At 32.3% G+C, this 24689-nt stretch overlaps 1 protein-coding gene and 1 long non-coding RNA gene across 4 annotated transcripts in view; one reads left to right on the plus strand and one right to left on the minus strand.

Moving 5' to 3' along the window:
- Positions 1-23323, plus strand: part of NAALADL2 (N-acetylated alpha-linked acidic dipeptidase like 2) — a 1226521-nt gene extending 1203198 nt beyond the window's left edge. For all 3 annotated transcript variants that reach the window (XM_074328105.2, XM_074328114.2, XM_074328092.2), the window contains one exon: positions 15517-23323. In XM_074328105.2, the coding sequence (XP_074184206.2) occupies positions 15517-15715 (199 nt within the window). In that variant the 3' untranslated portion in view covers positions 15716-23323. The remainder of the gene's footprint in view (positions 1-15516) is intronic.
- LOC141572251 (uncharacterized) overlaps positions 19394-24689 on the minus strand; it is a 389629-nt gene continuing 384333 nt past the window's right edge. Inside the window, exon 5 of the long non-coding RNA XR_012497564.2 lies at positions 19394-19454. This is a non-coding gene — a long non-coding RNA (uncharacterized LOC141572251). The remainder of the gene's footprint in view (positions 19455-24689) is intronic.

Consider the following 24689-nt stretch of genomic DNA (forward strand, 5'->3'; position numbering starts at 1 on the left):
CAAAGTCCTATTTTGATAAAGCAAGTATCATGAGAGTTAAAATGTGGGCATTACTTTTGAAATGCAGAGAAGAGTGTTCTTAATTTGAGAACAGATATCCAGACAGGCTTAAGTGGAAATGTGCTGCAGCCTGCAAGTACAGTAGTCCTTTTGACCCATGGGGCATAGGTTCCAAGACTCCCAGTGGATGCCTGAAACCACAGATAGTACCGAACCCTATGTATACTATGGTTTTTCCTAGACATGCATACAGGTGATAAAGTTTAATGTATAACTTACGTATAGTAAGATTACTAACAATAAGTGTTAAAAACATAAAACAATTATAACACTAAACTGTAATATAAGGTATGTGAATGGCTCTGGGGCTGTTATTAAGTAAAATAAGTGTTACTTCAATACAAGTACTGTGAGACCACTGGAGTTGATTTGATAAATGAGACAGCTACTAATGGGCAGGTATTATATACAGTGTGGGTACATTGGACAAAGGAATGATACCTGTTCTGGACAAGATGGCAGGATATTCAGAATGGCTCGCAATTCAAAACTTATGGATTATTTTTTTCTGGAATTTTCCACTTAATATTTTTGGATCGTGGTTGACCACAGGTAACTGAAATAGCAGAGAGCGAAAGTGCAGATAAGTCATGACTAATGTAATGCAGGGATTTCTATTTTGACATAATTACATTTGTGCCCAGAAAATATGATAATCAGCCCTTTATTTCTAAGAACATCATATATTTGGTTAGTCTGCATTGTCTTTTATTCTTACCAATTTGTATTACTAATACATGTAAAGTTTTACAGTATAACAAGCAGCTTACTGTTCAGTTATATAATTTAGGAGAACATAAAATTAGACTTTTTTCTTCACAGTCCAGTGTAGAACAGATTACATAAGTCTCTCTCTCTCTCTCTCTCTTTCTCTCTCTCGCTCTCTCTCTCATATATATAAGAGAGCAAAAATCACGGTGTGATCTATATAAAGAGAGAGAGAGAGAGAGGCTTATGTAATCTGTTCTACATGTATATGTATGTATTTATGTAATATATATATACACATGTATGAATATGTATATATCTATTCATATACATATGCACATAATTTTACATATGCATTCATTTACATATACACATATATGTACATATACATGTATCTTAAAACATTTACAGGCAAGTGATAATTACTTAAATAGCAATAATGAAAAAGAAATGTTTCCAAAATACAGTCAGACAGGATTTTCTCTGAGCTGATGTTTTATGTGTTAATAAACCACAGGAGGGCAAAGCTGGTATGTTTTATCCTCAAAGTTTTCATTTATTCACAGCTGTTCAATAGTGGCGATAACAATTGTTATCACTGTTCCTCAGCTCCATTTAGAAAGTGAATAACAATTTTCAAGTTCCATTGAAAAGGAAAAGCAAAGTTTTCCTGGCTATATGGAGGTTGGTAGAGAGGTCCATTGAGGTCTTTTAAAAATAATGTAATGTCAAAATTTTGCAAGATTAAGAATAAAACTAGACATCATTTAAAAACTCCATGATAATGTATCTATAGCACAATTATTTGGTTTACTTTAAGGATTAAAATATTATTTTTGCTCTTTCCTTTCCATGAATTTACTTGGTTTGGGGTTCAAGTGTTCAATAATATTCATTATTGTTTATAGATACATGAGACGTTAGTGTTGAAGCTAATCACTGACTGCAAGTTCCAGCATACTTTTTTCTGATTTTTTTTCTTTCCTTTGAAATAAGTAATTTGAATTTTATAGTCAATGCCAATTTTAAAGGGGGAAATACCTAAAAATTTAGTTAAAAATTAAAAAAAAAAAACCTAAATAAAATCGATTATGTGCTTGTTTGAAATTAACATCCTCCTACATTCCAGTTATTTCTCAAATTAGTAGAAATATATACACACATATATATGTATGTATAAACTATTTGCATTTGGTTTTAATTTGATATTCACGAGTGTTTCTAAAATAATGGAAAAAGTAAATATACATTATAATTTAATTTTAAGTTTATAGCCATTAATAGTAGTAATTATTGCTAGTGTTATAAAGATGTTTTTGAAAACAATGTTTACATCTTACTCACATAATTATATAAAAGTGAAAAATTCTCTAACGTGATTGTGTAAAATAAAATAATAGAAATTGCATAATAAGCTATGACGTGCATTCAAATCTTTACCAGTCTATCACTTTTCAGTATCTTCACATTTTAGACAAGCAATCTCCACCATCTGTAAATTGTCTCTTACTGAGGGAGGGAAAATAAAACAAAATTATTTGAAATTTATTTTCTATTTTGAAGTCGGTGTAAGAAAAACCGGTAGAATTCTTTAAGTTCAAGGTTTTGTTTAATTTTAAATATGTTAGCCACATATGCAGAAAACAATAGCTCTGAAACTATCCACTCTTTCCATTTAATGAAAACTCAAAAGCCTCTTTGGAACTGAGACTCTTTTTCTCATTCTTCTGTATCCCACATAGTATTTGATACTTAATAAATACTTCATGAATGAGCTCTCAAAGTAATTACTTTTCCTTGGTTGCTATGGACTTCTACTTCAAATTTCTTCCTAGATTTTCTGAATATGGTGAGATTAGCATAGCTGTTATAATGTTCTTGCTTCTATTTCTATCAAATAACCGATTTGTTCTCTGTGTCTGCGTTTGGGTTTTGTTTTGTTGTTGTTGTTGTTGTTGTTGTTGTTGTTTAGATTCCTCTTATAAATGAAATCATTCAGTGTACATGCTTAGAGTAAGTTTTTTGTGTTTTTTTTCTTAAGTTAAATATGGTTAGGTTAAGCAAATCACACCTATTTTGAATTGGGTAAATGTGACCCCCTTCAACACTGTCACCCATGGCTGAGAGTGCAAGTGAATGTATCTTCTTTTAGAATTCCTAAAGCAAAGAATTTACATTTCCACTATGTACTTGCAATCTGGACTCTGGACTTAAAAAATGTATTCAATTTATTTAAACTAAATAAAGAAACAAAATAAAAATGTTAACCTGTTTCTCTCACTCCACCTTCTCCACTCTTGCAATTACCAATCTGTTCTCTGTGTCTAGGAGCTAATATTTTTGTTTTTTTTTTATCATTATTTTTTAGATTCCACATATAAGATCATACATTATTTGTCTTTTTCTATCTGACATTTCACATAGCATAATACCCTTGAGCTCCATCCATGTTGTCACAAAGGGCAAGATTTCATTATTTCCCATGGCTTAATAACATCATATATGAATATATATATATATATATATATATATATATATATATATATATATGGTATGCATGCACACTATAATTATCCATCAGTAGAGATTTAGGTTTCTTCCATGTTTTGGCTATTGTAAGTAATGTTCAATGAACATGAGGGTGAATATATCTTTTCTATTTAGTGTTTTTTGTTTTATTTAGATAAATACGCATAAGTGGAATTGCTAGATCATATGAGAGTTCTACATTTAAGTTTTTGAGGAAACTTCATACTGTTTACCATAGTGGTTACACCAATATACATCCCCACAACAGTGCACAAGGTTTTCCTTCTCTCCACATCCTCACCAACACTTGTTATTTCTTGTCTCTTTTATAATAGCCAGTATAACAGGTGTGAAGTGATAGCTCATGACTTTGATTAGCATTTCTCAGATGATTAATGATGTTAATCATCATTTCAGGTACCTGTTCACCATCTGTATATTTAGATCTTCTGCTAATTTTTAATAATTTGTGGGGGTTTTTTGCTCTTGAATTTTATGAGTTCTTTATGTATTTTGGATAGTAGCCCTGCATCAGATGCATGGTTTGCAATTATTTTATCCCATTCAATATTTTGCCTTTTTATCTTGTTGATGGTTTCCTTTGTTTTGCAGAAGGTTTTTAGTTTGGAGTAGTGCTTTTGTTGCTTTTGCTTTTAGTGTCAGATTTTAAAAATCATTTCCAAGATCTATGTTAAGGAGCTTGTCACCTATGTTATTTTTCTTCATAAAATATGGTTTCAGGTATTTGTTCAATTATTTAATCCATTTTGAGTTCATTTTTGTGTTTGTTGTAAAATAGTGGTCCAGTTTCATTTTTTTCCATGAGGCTGTCCAATTTCCCCAGCACCATTTATCGAAGAGACTGTTCTTTCCCCAGTGTATTTCTTGGCTCCTTTGTCATAAATTAATTGACCATATGTGATTTTTTTTTTTTTCTGGGACCGCTCTTCTGTTCCATTGATCTATGTGCCAGTTTTTATGCCAACACCATACTGTTTTAATTACTGTAGTATTGTAGTATAGTCTGAAATCAGAGAATGTGATGCTTTTCCAGCTTTGTTTTTTGTTTTTTTGTTTCTCAAGATTGCTTTCACTATTTGGGGTATTTTGTGGTTCCATACAAGTTTTAGGATTTTTTGTTTCACTTCTGTAAAAATACCATTGAGAATTTTGATAGGGATCATATTGAATCTGTATATTGCTTGTGTAATATGGACATTTTAACTGTATTAATTCTTTCAATTCATGAGCATGGAATTTCTTTCCATTTATTGCTGGTTCTTCAATTTTTTAATTAGTGTATTATAGTTTTAGTATAGTTTTATATATATATCTATATCTATATCTATCTTTCTATCTATCTATCTATCTATCTATCTACCTATCTGTCTGTCTTTTACTTCTTTGGTTAAATTTATTCCTAGGTATTTTATTCCTTTTTGATGCAATTGTACATAAGATTGTTTTAATTTCTCTTTCTGATAGTTCATTATTAACATAAAGACACCCAGCAGATTTTTATGTATTGATATTGTACCCTGAAACTTTACTGAATTTATTTGCTCTAACAGTGTTTTGATGGAGTCTTTAGTGTTTTGTATAGGTAGTATCATGTCATCTGCAAACAGTGGCCATTTTACTTCTTCCTTTCTAATTAGAATGCGTTTTATTTATTTTTCTTACCTAATTGCTATGGCTAAGACTTCCAATACCATGTTGAACTAAAGTGGCAAGAGTCAACGCCTTGTTTTGATCATGAACTTAGAGAAAAAGCTTTCAGTTTTTCACCATTGAATATGATGTTTATTGTGGGGTTTTCATGTGTGGCCTTTATTATGTTGAGGAGGTACATCTGTCTATTCCCTCTATCCCCATTTTGTTGAGTTTTGTTTTGTTTTGTTTGTTTGTTTGTTTTTAATCACAAATGGATATTATTTTTGTCAAATGCTTGTTCTGCATTTTTTTTTACCATAAACTTCAACATAACCAAAAGAAATTTGCCTACCCAGTACTTACATTTTGAAAAAAATTAATAGGACTTCTAAACTCACATGATTTTAGTTGTTCCTTTTAATCTGCTTAGTTAATTGTATATGTATCCATTTGTTTACAGGTGTAACTACAATATTTTATTTCCTTATGTAGCAAAAATAGTTACAGATAGTAATACTCAAATAAATTGTGAGAAAATTTACTGAGCTAAAGAGGAGCATCACATAGTGTCTTTAAAACATTATTTTTGTCACATTTTAAAAGTGAATATTTAGTAAGTTAACATGTGTAACAATTCTGTAAAATGTGAAAGGTAATCTTTCTAGTTTTTTGAGAGTAATTTTACCTTTAAACATTTTTTTATTAAATACCTTTATCCTTTGTGATCAATGTTCATAGTTTCAATAGATCAATCATTCTACTTTGTACTTATTTTTCATTCTAGGTAAAATTAAACAAATATAACATTCTGTTGATTTTGAAGTTTTAAAATCATCTTGAATAATATACTTGCTATTCAAGAGAAATCATACAGTTATTACCTCAAGGTAGTCATTTTGAAATGTCAGCTAAGTGTATTATCTAAATTTTTCTGGTCAAAAGAAAAATCTATAGTTATTAAGGAAAATATATGTGTAGTTAATAACTATACAGTTAATAGCTATATAATCAATATATAATCAAATATATTAGTTAATAACTATATAATTAATAACTATATAATCACTTGATTATATAGTTATTATATGTGGATATATTTGATTGAAAGTATAATAATACCCTACTTAAACTGGCTTAAAGAGTAAAGTAGCTTAACTCACATAACTGAAAGTCAAGAGGAAGAGCAGAGTTTAGATTGGTTTGATTTACCATCTCTATCATATGACCAAACAAGTTTCTTTCTGTCTTTCTCTTCGGCCTTCCTTGGTGTCATATCAAGGCTGATTTTTTTCCTATTGGAAAAAATGGATATTGCATTTATAGATTTGATGTCCGTGACCCACACTATTCAAAAGGAGAAAAATGATTAGCTTTCAATGGTAGTCTCAGAAAAACAAGAAACTACTGCTTTTAGAATCCTGCAGAAAATCTCCCTTAAATTTTGTTTCCAAGATTTGGTCATATGCCCATTGCAGAAATAATCAATTTGGTTTAATAATTATTCTGACTTAATTGGGACTGTGTTATCAAAATTAACATTATGTCAATTGGAATCAGATGAGTGAAGTTAAATTGATATCTTTAGGATCTACTCCTGGAGCTTTACCCACAAACCATAAGGCATATGGTAAACATGGCATAGAATATTTACAGAATATTACACCAAATGCATATAGGGTAAATGATATAGTTAGAGAGACAAGATACACAAAAACACTTATTACTAAGCAGTGTTTTCTAATATATACATAGAATAGAATAAAGTGAAAAGTTTTGTAAAATATAAAATTAAATAATTTTATACCATGTAATACCCTAAATGCATTATATGTTATTTTAATATATTCATTATGTATTTGTCTTTCAACATAGACTGTAAAGTTTTCTATCCCAGGAACACCTAACAGAATGACTTACTTATATTAGATGTTTAATAAGGGTAGTTGAGTAGAATAAAGCAAAAAAGGTCAATAGGCTTACTTACTCATTTTGTTGAAATAGACACAGACTAGGTTGTAAACTTTTGCCTTTGTATTTTCAAAACAAATAGCTCACATCCTTTTCATTAGTGGGATCAGAAAATAAATTTAAATAGATTTAAAAAATAATTTTTTTAAAAAAGCTGAATTTTGTTTGGTATTGTGAACTTCCCACTGCTGTTTAATAAAGGTAATGAGGTAAGGACAGAATAATGCAAATATTTGGGATACAGATGAAAATGAAAATAAATTGTGTTAATTGCTAAGTGCCTATAGAGTATTCAAATAAAGTTGTCCTTGGAAGGTGACAGATCCTACCTGCTGCTGAGTAGAATCTGAAATGCCAAAAGAAAATGAGTTTCAAATAAGCTAAGAAAAAAAGTGATCTAAATATTGAGATTTAGGTCATGCATATAGTTAGAGGTAAGATAAAAGAAAACAGCAATGATGAAATTGAAATAAAACAAAAAAACAATTACATGAGTGTGAATAAAAAATTATCAACTGTATCACCATCTTATCCAAATTCTGGAAGGTGCTAAAGATTGTTTGTTTGTTTGTTTGTTTATTTTATTTTGTCTGATTTATGTGTCCCTTTTTGATTTAATGGAAAGTTGTGAGAGTAGAAGTGGAACTGTTTTCTTTGTTTATAAACCATCAAGTATTGTGATTTCAAGAGGAGTCTGCCTTGAATATCTTAAGAGATATTCTCTTTCTCAGTAAACTTCCCTTGAGGAAAAATGTAGTTGGATGGACTGAGAAGTTTGAGCCATTAACTGTATACAGTACAGTTGTTTACTCTGTCTGCTCTTGTCTGTTTCATTTCATACGTACTCATAATAGGAACAGGCAGAATCAATCATTTTATCCCTTTCTTGGGCTGTAACTCAGTAAGATGATCCATATTGAAAAAAAAAATATGATGCTGTGATCATTAACTTATTTTTCTGTTTAGTGGTAAAATCCCACCTACCATTACAAACACATTTTTCAACTTCTAATGAATCAATGTAAATATCCTAACTTTGTAATGCATACTTCATGAGAAATATTTGGCACAATTTTCCAAAAGTGTATTCTGAATTTATCCAGTCTTTTAAAGAACTGTCACACCCACATCATGCATTGCACTGTACCAATGATATTAATAGAAAGAGATAACTGATGCCTATAGCAACCTAAGTCTTTTCTTTGCCACAGGAAAGAAAAACACTACCAAATTATATCAATTGTTCTTTCATTGAAAATCATCCCGGAATTTAGTGGCTTAAAGCAACTATATAGTTTGTTCGTAATTCTTTAATATGGCCATTTAGGCTGCACTCAGTTGGTGATTCTTCTGGTCTACTTCAGGCTAGATATCTCTTGACTGTGTTTATGTCTGCAACCCAATGCTTCTCCTGACAACTTGGCTTGGGGCTCTAGGATAAGAAGGCCTCAGCTGAATAGCTCCTCCCTGCTCCTTGTGTTCTCTCTTTCTCTAACAGACTAATACAGGACTGCTCACGTGGTGGCTTGGCAAGATTCCACAGAATGGGAGGAAACATGCCAAGACCTTCTAAGGCATAGGCTCAACACATACAAGTATGCCACATGCTATTGGTCGAAGCAAATATTAAGGCCAAACCAGATTCAAGAGGTCAGGAAATAAATTCCATCTCTTTATAGAAAGAGCTGTAGAGTCATATTTTGAATTGGTCTGCATATAAGGAGAACATTGTAGCCATTTTTGCAAACAATCTACCACGCATGTCTTTTTGCCTCAGAGTTGTCTGCAGAGTGAGTTTATGGCTTGACAATATCAACAATGGTCTTAATTCTCATTTTGCTTTTGCTAGTATAGACCAAACTCAAATTTAGCTGAAAATGTGTACTAGACATAGTACAGCTACATATTTTGTGAATTCTCATGGAGAAAGTATCAAATAATATTTTCTAATGTTGATATAAATAATCCAATTTAACTATGGGGTACATTTAGGTAATCCCCGAAAAGAGTTAGCAGTGATTGTAAGAAACTGAGCTGGCCTTTTTTCTCTGCATTCAGCATGTATATCCAGTCAATTTTGAAAGACATGCCCTTATTTAGTGTGGTTGCACTTTGGAGTTTCTCAACATGGGGTATAACGAATGTTAATTCAAGTTTAGAATGAGTGTCATCCTATGCCCATTTATGAATATAAGAGAAACACTTAAAAGAGAGTCATCATTCCCATCATTAATGTGCTAATTCACACACAAGGAAATGACTCATGAAGACTTTAGATACCTTTGTTTCAAAATACATTTTCTTCAGTATTCCTTTGCATTAGCTGAGTGGGAAAGATTTGTCAGTTGAGTAGAGACGCTTCATCTCCTTCACTGATGCTGCCGGGAGTTATTAATTAGGTTTCTGAATTTGGTGCTGCTCTTTCCTGGTCACCATGATGTGTCATTGAAATAGACCCATTAAAATGAGTGATGTGTGTTGTAATTTCATTAGTGTCATCAATAATGTATTACATTTTCCTTCTAGTAGTCTCTGTGTTTTGTGTGGGTCAAGATGACTGTATGAATTACATTTATAAGATCCAAATGGTTACAGATGAGGGAAGATAGGCATGAGGGTGGAATTAATGTTATTTTAAACATGATAACTACTAAAATGATTTCTATTAAATACTATTTTAATTAGGTCTGATGTCTCTACATGCCATACTGAGGTACATGTTGTGTATATGCAAATAAAATGATGATTTATTGAATTGATAACACAGTCCATTCTTTCTGCAAGGAAATTTTTCTGAATTAGACTAAGGCAGTTGTGTGTAAGACTAGGAGTGGTTCACTAAGGGATAATTCATTGTGGTTGAAAAAGACCCTTGATTTGGAAACTCTTCAATGTATTTTCTCAGTTTCTTTCCACCTACTTTTTTTTCTACCAGAAATGTGCTTTTTGACTACCTAGTGGTTCATTCCCAGTCTTCCCTAATCTGAAAAATATGGGTGCATAACTGAGAAGCAGAGACACATTTGGTCCTCTGATATAGTACATATTTTAGAAATCTTACCTCCATTTAAATGAGGTTCAATTTTGGTGACATTACGTAGGAATACAAATATTTGGGGCTTAGAAACTTCCATCAGAAGCATTGATCTAACTGAAATATTTTAAAAGACAAAGTATTTGTATGTCAAAAAAATGGTACAATAGTAGTTTTGCTTCCTCGTAATGATTCTGGACTACTTAGGGTTAATGATTGAATATGTAAGCAAGTTCTCAGAACTAAGTAATATATGGAAATATGTGTGATGAAACATAAAAGCATGGCTGGTTTTTGTCTTTTTTTTCTTCTGTTCAATATTAAAACAATATGGAAAAGGGCTCCAAATACAGGAATGTATTTTATGTAAGCAGGGAACTAAATGGTTTTCAGTACACAAAAGAAAAATAGGAAAAGATGAGCAACGTCTGAAAATCAATAGAAGAAATTATCCTTCTCATGAAAATGTAAAGAAAATATTTTTGTTGTATTCAATTTGTTTTAAGGTAAAGAAATCTATCAAGGTGAGAAGCTTCTATTATATTTAAAGATCAACTAACTTAAGTTATATCAGCAGCTACCCAAAATGAAGGTTTTTCTCTTAAATTATGATGAAAAATTCTGGTTGCTTATTTTCAACTAGAATCTTAGTATCTGTGGTTTTATTCTGATTTGTATCCAATTTGGGTAGAAATGGATATGAGTGTTTATCTTACATAATAGCTTGCCACAGCCTACTACTTGAATCATGTAGCATATGGAAAATGTGTTTAGCTCCTTGTAGAATTTCACAAACCAAAAAGGGATTCATTTCTATTCACATGGTTTGTTTACAGTCATTTTAAAAGTATGTTACTGTGTTTCTTACTAGTTAGAAAAAGCAAATATTGTCACACTACAGACTCCATTTCATTGGTCTTTAAGAAATTATGTATTGCTTTCCAGTTTAAAAAAAAAAGTAGTAATCGTACTTCTTGTTCTTTATAACTAAACATTTTTTTTAAGATGTATTTTTATTCTTTCATTTTATCTCTCTTCTAGATATTTTATAGTAGTTATGGTTGAAATTGTACATGCATATAGTAGAGACTGGGCTCATGCTTAAATGAATTATCATTGAAGGATTAATCCTGTAACCTTTATGAGCATGTTTTATTAATATAATCTGATCATTAAATAGAATATTAATAATATTAATAACATTTAACATTTAATAATCATAGAATGTTAGATGGGAATGTATTTCATGCCAGTGGGTTTTGAAAGTGTAGAAAAGTCACTATAACAGCCTGAAAATCATTAAACATGCACCCCATAATATATTAATTGCACTATTACAATTCATTTAAGGGGAAATTCTGGATAACAAAGATTATATTTTTGTTTGTCAGCATGCTGAGCAATATTCCCTCAGGGAATGGAAGTATGTGGTATAGCTTTTGAAAATGTGTATTGCACTCTTAAATTCTGGAAATATATGTGCCATGAAATGACTTATAGCTAGATGTGAAACAGAGCAAGTGGAGGGAGAGAATTCAAAGTTATAAATATCATTAAAGATGATTTAATATAGTTACTGTACTAATTTAGTTATTCTTATTGGTAAATCATTTGTCTAAAAGTTTTTTTTAAAGATTGAATAATGAAATTTATATTTTAAACATTTTTTATCTGCGAAGTACTTTAATTACTAAACCATTTTTCCCATTATTACATATATTTCTTTAAATGATTCACTATGAGTTTAAACATATTTGATCTGTATCCTGACACTAAAAACCCACTCCCTTATTATTATTTTTTTAAGACAATTGAGAAAGATGATGTTAACATGGCAAAAGTAACTTTTGGTGTAGGTATGTTCATGCAGGAGAGGATACATGCAACTATTTGAGGCAGCTTCATCTCCATTTGGGAAAATTCTATGGTTGTATCAAGCTCTCCCTGTATTATTTGGTTTCTTTCGTATTTTCCCTTTTAATGATATAAAACTAACATTTAGAGAAAATTCCATTACTTATTTTGCTAATTCGTACCATTTTAAGTCACTTTGATATAATCAAAGCAACTTTTACCCATAAAATACATATATACATATGTATATGTACATAGATATAGAATTGCTTATTTGATTATGTTAGCATGCTTGAGTCGCTTCTGAAGATCTCTTTAATTTTATGAATAATGTGGGAATAGCGGAAGGGAAGTCTCTATTTTAAAGAGTGTTCTACTTCTGGAAGTAGATTGAATTTTTTCTCAGAATACAGCCCTTGGCCAGAACATTGCTTATGACCCACGCACCACTTCATTTGGAGGATTTTTTCCCCCTCCCATACCCAGGGCATATATGTTTCTTAATATAAAGTATATAGTTGAATTCAAGAATATTTGCAATCTAGAGATTATCTTTCTTGCAGTGCTCTATTTAATTCATGCAATGCCAAGTTTACTCATAGGCACAAAAATCTATGATATTGGAATATTGGAGATAGTTCCCTTTTAAAATAAACTGTTTTGGGGGAGAAAAAAATCATTCAAATCACCTCTGACTTTAAGGATCTTCTACCCCACTGACACCCACCATGTACTCGTCAACTGATTTGTTTTAAGACATGTCTGTTGTTCTTAAATTAGCTATTGCTTATAATGCAAAATAACCTGAAATTATGTAACTACACTGGAATAATCAAGTGTCTACTAAGTTCCCATCACTGAACTAAGCCTCACAGACATTTAAGTACATTAAATCACCATGATTGAAGTCCTCCTCTGTTCAGAAAACTGAATTAGACCTGATAAGAAAAGTAACCTATTTCTCAACCCTGCCTTATATTATACAAGAATATCATAGCATATCCTTGAAGTTATAGGGATTAAGGTCACACAACACAGAAGAAAAGACACTGAAAAGATGAAGTGAATTTCATCAGAAATCAGCTGGGTATGTAAGGAAAAGAGATGACTTACAGGGTTCTGGCATGTGTCATTAGGTAAGTTTCAGTGGAGATCCTGAGGTAGAGGAGCCTTGATGAGATAGAAAACGATGATCTAGAACTCCATATAAAACTGAGGTTAATGCTGGGGAAAAGTATAAACAAATGAAATCTTATATTGTGGCCCTTACTCCATCTTCTCAAACTTAACTGTCACTGTGTAACTCACATCTTTGTGACCTTTCATCTGGACTAAGTCATTCTCCATGCTGTATATTATAACCAATCAATTACTCCAAAATAAAATCTATACTCTTTCTCTTTTGTTTAAAACCTTTCTCTGGTTTCAGATTGTCCATAAGAAAAAGTGTGATCTCCCTAGCTTTGTATGGAAGGCCCTGTGTGATACGGCATGGATTGCTCTCCCGGGTTTTCTATAGCTGACCACTCTTGCCTTGCACTCTGGTCATGAAGACACACTGACACTGATCCACTGAGAACACCAAGTTGTTTCATAAATCCAGACCTTCACGTATACTATTCTTCCTACATGGGATGCTGTCACTACTTTCTACCTTCTTTCCTTTCCCAAACATTTGTAACTTTTTTGTTTGTTTGTTTGTTTGTTTGTTTGTTTGTTTGTTTTAAGGAGGGCACAGATCACAGTGGCCCACGCAGGGATGGAACTGGCAACCTTGGTGTTATAAGCACCACACTCTAACCAAGTGAGCTAACCGGCCACCCCAACATGTATAAATTTTAATTCTCATCATCTTTCAAGATGAAATTCAAATATTCTCCATTATGAACTTTTTTCTGAACTTTCCCAGTAGCAAATCCTTATTTGTTATCATGAGAACTTACATTTCTAATATGACAATTAGATGACTGTATTTTAATTATGTACATATCTGCCTCTTTTAGTAGGTGATGGAATCTCAGCTATTTCAGCTAATTTGGGTTGGGAATAAGTCAAATAATGAAATAATCCATATGTTTCTGTGAAAATGCACCTCTTTCTATCTATCAGTGAATAAAAGTAACCTCATTAGACTTGTCCAAAGCCAAATTCCTCTTTCTTAGAAATTTGGATAAATTTCAGGACATCATCTTATTATACACGCCACACTTATGAGAAGATTATATTCTAAATATCAAATATATACAAAAAATAGAGAATAGTATAATGAGTCCCATTATTCAATTTTAATAATTATTAGCTAATGATTAATCTTGTTCCACTATTCTGTCCATTGCTCCACTCTCCTTTTCCTCCCAAATATTTTGAAGCAAATCCCTGACGATAACCTTTCATTTACAAATATTACTGTATGTATTTCTAGAAAGTAAAGACACTTTTTGAAAATATACTGATACGATTATCACACCTAAAACACAATTTATAATATTAACAGATCTTCAATTAGTATTCAATTTTACACAATTTCTCATTTTTTAGAGTTTGTTTGAAGGCCTAGTAGAACCTATATTTTGTGATTGGTTGTTATGTTTCATTTAGTCTACAGCCATAGTTCTTAATTGAGGGCAATTTTGCCCTGTAACGGACAATTTTAGCAGTCTGGAGACGTGTATGGTTTTTATAACTGTGATGCACCTAAATGTTTGTATTCTCCCAAAGTACATATGATAAAACCGTAACCCCAATGTGATGGTATTTGGAGTTGGGGCCTTTGGAAGGTAATTAGGTTAGATTAGGTAATGTGTAAGGGACCCTCATGATGGGTAATACCCTTAGAAATAGAGAAAAGACAGGATCTCTCTCTCTCTCTCTCTCTCTCTCTCTCCACCAAGAAATGCCATAGGAGACAATGATGAGGAAGAATCCTCTCACCAAGAACCCTGGTGATCAGGATTGTGGTGGTACCCTGATCTCAAGTTTCTAACATTTTGAGCTGTGAAAAATAAATATTTGTTGTTTAAGCCACCCAGTGTACGGTATTCTGTTATAGAAGCCCAAAGTGACTGAGTCAATTAAAGGAGTGGTGCTACTGGTATCTAGTGGGTAGAGGCCAGAGATACTGCTAAAATATCCTACAATGCACAGGACAGCTGCCACAACAAAGAATTATCCAACCCCAAATGTCAATAGCATAAGGATAAGCAATCCTGGTGTAGATGTTCCTCCTTCACCTGTTTTTTTGTTTGTTTGTTTGTCTGTTTGTTTGTGTTTATTGTAATATATGCATATTTGTTGAATAAACTGGATCAGGTGTCCTATAGCATTTCCCACAGTCTGTATTTTGTGGATGATACACCCTGGTATCATTTACATATTTCTCTGTCTCTTGTATTTATTAGCAATTAGATTTAGAAGCTTCATTAGATTCAGATTTAATTTTTTTTTTTTTTTTTAACAAACCTATTTTTTGCTAAAGTAGTTAGGATGCACATAATGTCTGCTTATCTTTCTCATCACTATGGGAAACTTTTGATCATCAATGTCTTTATTCATTAATTCATTAGAGGTTGAGAAATGATATAATTTTATAACTAAAAATGATATAATTTTATAACTTCTATTGCAAACATCACTGGAAATATTCATGACAATGTTCAATATGAAAATGGCATTGTGCATCAACCATTTACACATTTCATATTTCTTTTTAGAAACATCCTATACCATCTGGATGAGAAGACAAGCCAGTTTTCAATACTCCTGGAGGCTTGGGAGCACTGCAAGTCACTTGCATCAAATGAGACCCTTCAAGAAGCCATGTCAGAGGTGTTGCACAGCATTAATTCAGCTCAGGTTTACTTCAAAGCAGGACTTGATGTGTTCGAGAGTGTCTTGCTTGGAAAGAACTGAGAAAACTCTCGGCATTTTAAAAAGTTTGTTTACAATTCCTCAAGCAAAAGCTCTAATCTGACCAGATTTTCAGACATTGAAGACGTTTTCCCCCAAATGGCTTTTTATACCAATCTAAAGCTATTATATCACATTGTATTTTTTAACGGACATATAAACAGAGCATTTTGCACATTTAATATTTTCTTATATCTGCATTTCTGAATATGCAAAAGCAAGTTATTGAAATAATGCTTATGATTTATCTATTAAAAATAAATCTGCTGTATTTTTATATATATAAAATATTTGGGGGGAAAAGTTTCAAGAAGTTTTGGACAATTTTTGCTCCTATGGATAAAATAAGTAGGAACAGAAGTTGTTCCCTATGTTAGAGCTATTAATGACCGAGTTTCTGTAATAGAAATGGAGAGTTGATATGGTTTCAGATTAACTTCACTATTAAGTATTCAATATGAAGAATTCAAGTATTCTGACTGAATGATTGGTTGACCAAAACCACTTTGAATGTTTCTATTTTATGAAATGAAGTGCCTGTTCGTAACACAACTAGATGTAGTAATACACTGGTTATGAAATCATATTTTTTTTTAAGTATTAATGAAAAAAGAGCCATAAACATTCCAGGGGAAAATCTCAAGGTAGCTGTATAGAGCAATTTAAATGCAATTTTTTTTTTTTTTTTCCTAACAGCTTAAAAGGTGACTTGCTTTGAAACCTCTAATTTGCCTCAGTTGATTTTGTAAAAGTTTCTGAAGTGATATATGTTCAATGAGGGAGAAAATATTTCTTATTTCTTCTTGTGTTGTTTCTTTTGGAAGCACTGAAACAGAGCTACCCTAAAATTAAAGCATCTCACATTGCTTTTCCTTCTTGTATCTTTTCGGAAACTCTTTTCTGTGAGGCACTTTTCACAGAAACTCTTTTCTGTAAGGCATATAATTTCCGCAGGAAAGTAGCAAAGATTTTTCTTTGAAAATCCCAAATGTCTTAAAAAGCATTAAATTGCCACTTCTGCCACTGACAAAAAGGCTTATGAAAGAAATAGTTGTTTTAGTCAATGAAAAAAAGCTTCTTAATTCTATGGGGAAACTTTTGATATTTTTTCCTTCTTTATCCTTAATTGTGACTAAGATGAAAACGTACATGATATTCAGGTTCCAAATTTTATGCAGATAAGATAGTGTTAATATAAGAACATGTCTTTCCCACACTTCAATTCTTTTCTCATGAGGAAAATGAAACTTTTCACACTGACATCGTCCTTGAATGGCTCTGGCATTTATTATTCCCGGAAACCCTAGAATTCTGTTAGGTGACAGTTTAAACTTTTAGCTTGCCCTTAGAAATTGATTTGGTATTTTTTCTTCTAATATTGGATAAAGCAAATCCCCTTAGGAAATATATCTTCAGACTATTTCACGTGATTTTTTTCTCCCCCTCTACTTAATACAACGTTCAAACATGTTTTCCTGTTGTACACCTCCAGAGCAACGTACTGACAGTTTCTTGTATATCTTAGTCTTTGCTTTTCATCATGGATGAGTATAAGCCTAATCTTGGTTTAAAGGAAACCTAAAGTTGAGGGGAAGAAATGAATCAGTATTGACTAATCGATTTATAAGGGTCAGATGTGTTTACCATAAGTAATGTTTATATGCTCAAAGCAAAGAAGAGAATTGAGGAAATTAGCTAGATAATTCAAGCAGAAATCCATTTTCATCTGAATTGCTTGTGTGCACATATTTTTCATGGGAAATGAAACTACCTTACTTTTTCTTCTTTATTCTTTTTCTTCTTCCTCTTCTTCTTTTTTTTTTATTTCAATATAGTTGTTTGTTTGAAAGCATTTGCCATGTTGAGGAGTGCCTGCAGAAAAGAGCTAAGAGGACGAGGCTCCTGCATACCTCAGCTTTAGTGCCCCTTCTTGCTCCATAAAAACCAACAACAGAAAAGAGGTGGGAGTACACATACAGACATGTATTGGCCAAAGAATAGACTACCTTTTACCAAAGGATCTTAAATATTTAATGAAGCTTTAATGTGTTAATTCCAGTTTTTCACTTGGACTTGAAGTTAAAGCAAAGATAAATAATTATCAGTTTGACAGTTTAGAACAAAATCCTAGGTAAATTCACTCCCTTTGTCTATAAGAGCTTTGAAAACACAAAATATTTTTGTTTGTACATTTTTGTTTAATGATTGTGTACGTAGTTACCTAGTTACCTAGTTACCACATGCACAAATTAAAAATCACAGTATTATGTATTCTTCACTTCTAAATTATATGGTATTTGATATTTGAAAACTGAAGTTAACTGTGGATTAACATGTTTTTATTAGTCTGTTGAAGAGATTATGTGAAGCAACGAATGTCCACCAGTTCTATAGATGCAGTGCTACATCTTTGACTGCAACAAACCTCTTAACTAGGAATATTACTGCTATGGTCTCATACCTCAGGGTTCCTCCAAATTTATATAATTAATTTCCACCCAATAGATCCAAGTAAATAAAATACTATGCAAGTTAATAACAAGTGTTTTTTGGTGAATTAGTAGTAGATTTCAATTGTTGATGAGCTATCTGAGTGTCTGATAATTCTCATAATCCTTCCTACGGTACGTAGAATTATATCATGACATAATTCATAAATGGTTACTCTGCCAAGAAAATGTGGCAAATTCATACCACTGGAACTTGGGTTCAGGAAGGTTACACATGGGATACTGTCCTTTGTGAAAAAGCATAGATTCTGGAGTCAAAAGGAAACCCAAGAGACATTCCGGTCTTACCTTCTACCAGGGAAAACATCATCAGCCCATCAGATGCAGGAACTGAAGCCAAAGTGATTAAGAAACTTGGCTATTGTCACATATCTAAGTACCATAGTAGCAAAAGCACTACTGGAATTTAAGCTTCACTGCTTTCTCATGCAGTAAATCCAGCTCTCTCCCTGAGATGCTACGGTTATAAATAATCTTTTCCAGTGCATCTTATGCAACCGTCCATTCTATCAGATGCTGTATGGGCTGGAATCACTGTTTTAATTAAGGACTAGCTCATTCTCTGACTGTACCTGACCAATAAAAACTGTGCCAGGAAATCCAGGCAAAGAACTGCGTGCTTGGGGGCAGGGGGAAGTGGGCAGAGTTTCTACATGACACCAGAAGTCAGGAAGGAAAGCATTGAGTTAAATGCTTTTATGAGAGCATATTTTAATGCAGTATTAAATCAGCAATCTAAATCAATGTTTCTCAAATGTGGATTTGGGGAGTAAGGCCTAAGAATCTTCATCTGCAGAAAGATTTCCCAGATGATCATTATGAACACTGAAATTTAAGAATTTCTAACATACATTAATCCTAGGTCCTGAGAAAGCATCAGTTGACAATATAGATTTTAAAAAAATTGAAGAGTCACAGTAACAAGAGATACATAAAGCTTTGCTATTAATAGTACCATTAAAAAGAGAGAGAAAGAGAATAACCATTGTATTTCTCAAAAAAAAGGGGATGCAGGTACAGCTAATATCTGTGCCTACAACATGTCAGGCATTGTTCAAGACTTTTGCACATATTTGTTTTTACTGATTGAAACAGCACAACAATCTATTTTTAAAAAATTAGGAAACTTGGTTAAGTGACTTACCCAAAGTTCCACAGCTAATAAAAATGGCTGAAGTATATTTCTCTGCCGGGCCCTCTGGTATCAAGTCCCATGTACTTCACAACGAGAGCTGCAGAAAACATCAGAATTGTTTAATTATAGAAACTGATAGAGTTGACAATTTAACATATTTCTGCATAACTGATCGGACAGTGTAGTCTGCCACTTCACTGGTTAATGAAGGAGTTTGAAGAAAGAAATTGCACCATTCCTTATGATGGTAGCCGACCTACCCCAACAATGGTGTACATATGTACATAAATTGGAAGATATCTATAAGAGCACTAAAAATAAATGCACCTTTGTAGAATATCATGGCAACTAGATGTAAAATAGTAAAAAGAGAATAGAAGCTACATGTCACACAATTTCCTCCTCAAAATGCCTGTGTAATTTCACTGAAAAAAAAGCATGTGCTGGGATTGACAACCACAGTTTTATATCAGCCTCAAAAACTCTGAATAGCTAATTCACATTTTAAATTAAATAGATATATACAGAGAGCATACAGTAGGTTTCCCCACTGGAAAGATAAATGGTACAAAAATAAATGGTGATTTATCATCTGCCTAATGATGAATCAGCATCTTTGCCTCAAATGAAAAACTATAATAAATAAATTGGTAGACATAGCCAAAAATGTTCTCATGAGACATCATGTGGTATGTGTAATGTATAATTGCTACAAAAATTAAGTTTTCTCTGAGAGTAGAATATTGTCATCTATTTGATTTACTAGGCTATTTAAATGTGTTTTAGTCACACATTCTCTTTTTTATTAAATTTAATGGGGTGACACTGGTTAGTAAAATTATATAGGTTTCAAGTGTACAATTCTATGATACATCATTTGTATATTGCATTGTGTGTCCATCACCCATTATCAGTTCTCCTTCCATTACCATATATTTGACCCCCTTTTTGCTCTTCTACCATCCTCCCTCCCTCCTGAGCCTCTGGTAACCACTAAGCTGTTGTCTGTGTCTATGAGTTTTTGGTGGTCTTGTTTGTTTGTTGCTTTCAGTTCTACATCCCACATGTGAGTGAAATCATATGGTCCTCGACTTTTTCTTTCTGACTTATTTTGTTTAGCATGATGTTTTCAAGATCCATCTATGTCTCTTAATAGGAAGGAATTATTTTAAACTGCCAATCCATGTGTTTATCAGAAGGGAAAGGGGTCCGCATATTCCAGTAAATATATCAACAACAGAATAGTTCCATCATAGGAACACAGAGGCCACTCAGTGGATAAAAACAAGCAATGTGATATTGGAGAGAAATATTCTGCCTAGCTGCAATAGTGAATCTATATTTCTTCCTTGAGTTTAAATTGCTAGCTTCAAAGAGCCTCATTAGAATCTGCTATGCTGAAAGATTTTTTTAAAAACTTCACAGAGTTCTAAGCACTCTATTTAAAGTGCAAATATTTTTCAGTTAAGTCGGTTTGTTTTATGCAATTCAAAGTTTCAAGTGACATGAATTTAAAAGAACAGTTGCAAATAATTTTTTTAAAATCTAACCTCTTTTGGTCATCACCATGGCCACTCAATTTTCTGTTTTTTTTCTTACTAGATGTACTTTAGCGATGAGCTTGAGCTTTTTAAATTTACTTTTATTTTTTTCCCTGATAAAATAATTTTAAGATCTATTTGTCTCAATATTCATTTATCTGTAAATCAGACAATGTCTTATTTCCATAATACCCTACATTATCCTTCGAAGATGTGCACTGAGGTACCTTTAGCATACTTGGGACTGCCAAGAATCTAGAGATCTTGCTCGTTGTGAGGCGACCTACTTCTTAATGACACTTATAATCTCATATTCAGATTGTATCTGAATTTACAAAGCAAATGATTCAATTGAGGCACTTTTAGATAGCATTCAAGAAAAAGAAGCTGCTTCAAATTTTAATAATGTATCTGGTTAGATTATTGTCTGTTTGAAGTATATAGTTATATCATTTTCTTTAACCAAAATCGTAATTTTTATGTTTTTTGCCAAAATTCAATCATTGAAGCCAAAGAAATGCATGGTTACTCTAATCTCTTCAGCAGGATTCTGTCAAGAATTAACTCAGGAGCAGTTGATACAGTGCCTACATCTAGACAAAGCTTTAATGAGTGTAGACAGAGCCAAACAGTATTCTGTCTAATTCCTTTGATGTCTTAAGCCAATAAACACTGAAGTAGCTTTTCTCAGAGGGAGACAGATTTTATTTTCCAAGGGCTAATGAGTATGTACCACCTCAGTCCTCAAAGGACCACACAGGTGCCTATACTATGCCATATGTCATGTGCTATATTCCAGCAAGCTCAAGAGATTAATATACAATCATTATTATGAATTATTAGGTTGCATTGAAGTTAATGTCGGTCTTTTGTTCTAATTAAAGTATAAATTTGGCATGTGAATAGAAGCTGAGCTAGAAAAGTAGAGCTAGAGTCTCTATTTTAATGAACCACATATATTTTTCAATCAAACTGTGTAATTACTTAATTGTCTAGACTGCTCAGTAAGTATAACTCTCCAACTTCTTCCAAGAATCTTTATTCAATATGTTACAATGCAGATGGACACTACTTGGAGTGTTTTCTCTTTTGAAATTCTTAGTCATTGTTGAATCATGCTTTCAGTATGTGCTATAGTGTTTCATTAATATTAATAATTATTATTTGTTTACCTTTATATCAAGCTGCTGCAAATGGACTACCTTACTCTGAAAGTAAAAAAAAAAAATAAAAAATGCTATCACTCTATAAAGATAATTTTGTCATATCTATTTAACAAGAAATAAACAAACAAAATATTTTCCTACACCATTGCAAATTGTCTGCAGGAAAGAAAATGTCCAGGTGGCTAAGTGTAGCCCACATGATTGGACTTCAAAGATGTTACAAATTATTCCATTCAGAAGCTGAAATAGGACTCTGTTAGGTGATTTCGTATTTATATTTCACACATAAAGGTTTAATGGCAGATACATCCCATGCATTCTCACTTGCTACTTGGAGAATATGAATAGAATTGTATTCCAAAAAGAAAAATAGTTTTCTAGGTCATTTTGAAGGGCTTATTTGTTTTTATAGACATCTACAAAAATCAACACATAATTTTAATAATAGTTTCATGTATATGTTTGGGATGTTAATATATACCATGCATTTTTAAAATCATGTCTGCAGTGTAGCAATATTTAGTCATATAAAATTATATAATAAATAAAATTTCTCAGTTGTATAAAAATTAAAAAGACAGCCATAAAATAAATTATGATGATGATCAGGAGATATATAAATTAACTTGGGATAAAATTTGGAGGGCAATCTCACCAATTAAATTTGCTTTGATTAAAACCAAATATCTCTCATGGGGTGTCCCAATGACTAAATCACACTGAATTGTTATAGTGTCGAATATTGTTCAAAATAATTTGATTATCATCTGTGATTTGGAAATCTTTATTGTAAAAATATTTTCATGGTTATTGTCTCTGTTGTGATTAATTTTTAATGACATTGATTTAAAAGCATGTGTCTGTAGTTTTTAAATTATAGAGTTGAATGTCTAATTTCTATAATGTATGGATACCTATCAGGAATTTAGTGTGTTCTATGTTTAGGCTAAGTGTGATCTCAATTTATTTTACAACTTTTTATGTATTACTCAAATGACTCAATATGCAGCTTATTTAGGAAAGTATGTTGTGATTTGGAGTGACAAAATTTTTACTGGGATACCACATGCATTAAGAATATGAGTGAATATTTTATATTTCACTTGCTTAAATATTTGCACATAATTACAAACATAGTACTATGAAATGAAGGCATGTTTTAAGAAATATGTTCTAATTCTAAATGCAATGAGTATGTACAGTGAAATGGTAATGTTTAAAACACCCATTTAAAAAACATTAAATACAGGTGAAAATCATTGCCATACTGTGTTTTGTCCTAAGATATATATTATTTTAAATATGCAAAATGAATTAGTTATTACTATGTATCATTAATGAATTATCTTTATGTAATGTGTTTTTCACTCAAACAAGAATGAGCCTTGTTCAGGAAACGTTCTATAAGGCTTTATCATCTTTTTCTTCTTTGCCTTCCATTCTTTTCTCAAACATGCAGTTCTCACATTGGGGCATTTAGATCTGCCTTTTGTGCCAAGTTCCACATCAAGTAACAGCATCTATATCAACTCCAGTGCTAAGGAGTTTTGTTTCTCAAATTTGCTCTAAAAAAATGCTGTCATTTGTGTGTCACACAGAAAGGCATGTCTATTTGCCTGATGTAGTGGATTTTACTCATTTATTCATTCAGCAAACATTTACTAAGAGCTTATTCTAGGCCAGGTACTGTATTAAGTGCTAGAGATACAAAGATGATTATCACAGTTTTACCTTCTAGGACTCCACAGCTGAATGTGAGATAACACTTTGATTCAACTGGGCCTCCCTTAAGCCTCATTAAAACTAAAGAAGAGTGTTTTGTTTTTTTGTTTTGTTTTGTTTTGTTTTCTGCAGTTGTCTTGCTGTAAGATAACTAGTAGTTACTGGGTGCTTACCATTGCATCAGCTACACACACACACACACACACACACACACACACACACACACAAAAGTTTAGAAAAACAATCTGCAGAATAATACTATATGTGTTACTCTACCCATGAAGTAAAATTAAAACAATATACAAAAGTATATATTATCCACGAATATGTATACTATTACAAGGCCTTCTTTGACATCTAAATGCTCACAGATACAATGTCAGCAGTTATATTTCTTGCCCAATTTGCTCCTTTTGATTTTTTTCCCTATCTCTGGATATACACCGAATACTTTAACCAAAATTAGGAATCACCTTTGATTTTTGTATTTCCCTCAGTCCCTACATCCAATCTAGCCGCAGTTTGTTTTGGCTTTGCGCAGAATATAGCGCAAACCTGCTTGTCTCTCCATCGCCACTGCGACCATCCGACTCATTGCTTACATCTTCTCATCCCAGCATTGCACTTGGCATCAGTATTTCAAGCAAAGGGGATTTTAAAGCAAGAACATGATTATAGAAGTGTTGAAAAGGCTAATGTAAGAAAGGAAAAAAAAACAACAACAAAAAAAAAACAACAACAAGGTAACGTTTCCCAGAGGTTAGTAACTGCAGGAAGCTGCTATGGACCTGAGGGCTGGAGAAGCATGAAAGAGGAAATATGTGATAATCCAGGAGCCAAGAATCTACTGACATGCTCAGAAACTTGGCTGCTGCTGCTATTGGAACCACTACTCACAGGGCT

This window comes from Rhinolophus sinicus, chromosome 17 (assembly GCF_057876585.1).
Source record: "Rhinolophus sinicus isolate RSI-liver-muscle chromosome 17, RSI-T2T, whole genome shotgun sequence".
Taxonomy (NCBI): Eukaryota; Metazoa; Chordata; class Mammalia; order Chiroptera; family Rhinolophidae; genus Rhinolophus; species Rhinolophus sinicus.